Below are 1,000 nucleotides of genomic sequence, written 5' to 3' on the forward strand. Positions count from 1 at the left end.
AACATCACGCCCTCCAGACTGACCTCTGTGACCACCTGGAGCCTCTGGAGCTTTACCTGCTGCTGGATGAGCGCCGCTCTCTTTGCTCCCAGGTTGATCAGTTTGTCGGGAGACGGGAAGCTGAGGAAGGAGGAGACGTCTGGAGGTCGAGGAGCTGATGGAGGAGTCGACAGCTACGAGGGGAGATGGAGGTGAGAGAGAGTGTAGTTAGGCCACGCCCCCTGTACAGAGGCTGTAGTCCTGACACCAAACACACGTGTTGAATATTAATCATCTTGTATCTTTCTCACCTTGATGCCCTCGTCTGCCTCCTCCTCCTCCTCCTCCTCCACTTCCTCCTCGTCCACGTCTTCTTCATCGTCCTCCTCGTCTTCATCCTCGTCCTCATCTTCATCGTCCTCCGGCTCCCCCTCGTCGTCACTGCAGGAAACATTGAAGCTCTTTAGCTTGGCTGTAGATGGAGGCAGTCCAGGTGTGCAGGTGTGCAGGTGAAGTGATTACCTGAGAGATCCCAGCAGCTGTCCCATGTTCATGCTCTCCATCGAGTCCTTCACAGCTTTGCACCCGTCCTCCCCGAGACAGTTACCTGCAGACCAGAGAGCGTGAACGCACCGACCGGTGCAGGTGTGTGTGTGTGCAGGTGTGTGTGTGTGCAGGTGTGTTTACCGTTGAGGTCGAGCTTCTCCAGCTGATCTTTGTCTTTAACTGAGCGAGCGACAGCCAGAGCAGCGTCCGCCGTGATCTCTCCGAACGCCAGATTGAGCTCCTGTTGGAGGACGAGAGAGACGCTGAGTCAGTGTGCAGGTGTGTGTGTGCAGGTGTGTGTGTGTGCAGGTGTGTGTGTGTGCAGGTGTGTGAGTGTGTGCAGGTGTGTGTGTGTGCAGGTGTGTGAGTGTGTGCAGGTGTGTGTGTGTGCAGGTGTGTGTGTGTGCAGGTGTGTGTGTGCAGGTGTGTGTGTGCAGGTGTGTGTGTGTGCAGGTGTGTGTGTGTGTGTGTGTGT

At 56.1% G+C, this 1,000-nt stretch overlaps 1 protein-coding gene across 1 annotated transcript; it reads right to left on the reverse strand.

Moving 5' to 3' along the window:
• Positions 1–8: 8 nt before the first annotated feature.
• LOC306819475 (ran GTPase-activating protein 1-like) lies at positions 9–794 on the reverse strand (the record flags this gene model as incomplete). Its single annotated transcript, XM_079373279.1, has 4 exons — positions 667–794; positions 502–586; positions 291–420; positions 9–173 (listed from the first exon to the last, which is right to left on the reverse strand). Coding segments are annotated over exons 2-4 (336 nt in total), but the record flags the coding sequence as incomplete, so codon positions are not given.
• Between the last annotated feature and the right edge of the window lie 206 nt (positions 795–1,000).

Source organism: Symphodus melops (genome assembly GCF_947650265.1).
Source record: "Symphodus melops genome assembly, contig: scaffold_560, whole genome shotgun sequence".
Classification (NCBI taxonomy): domain Eukaryota; kingdom Metazoa; phylum Chordata; class Actinopteri; order Labriformes; family Labridae; genus Symphodus; species Symphodus melops.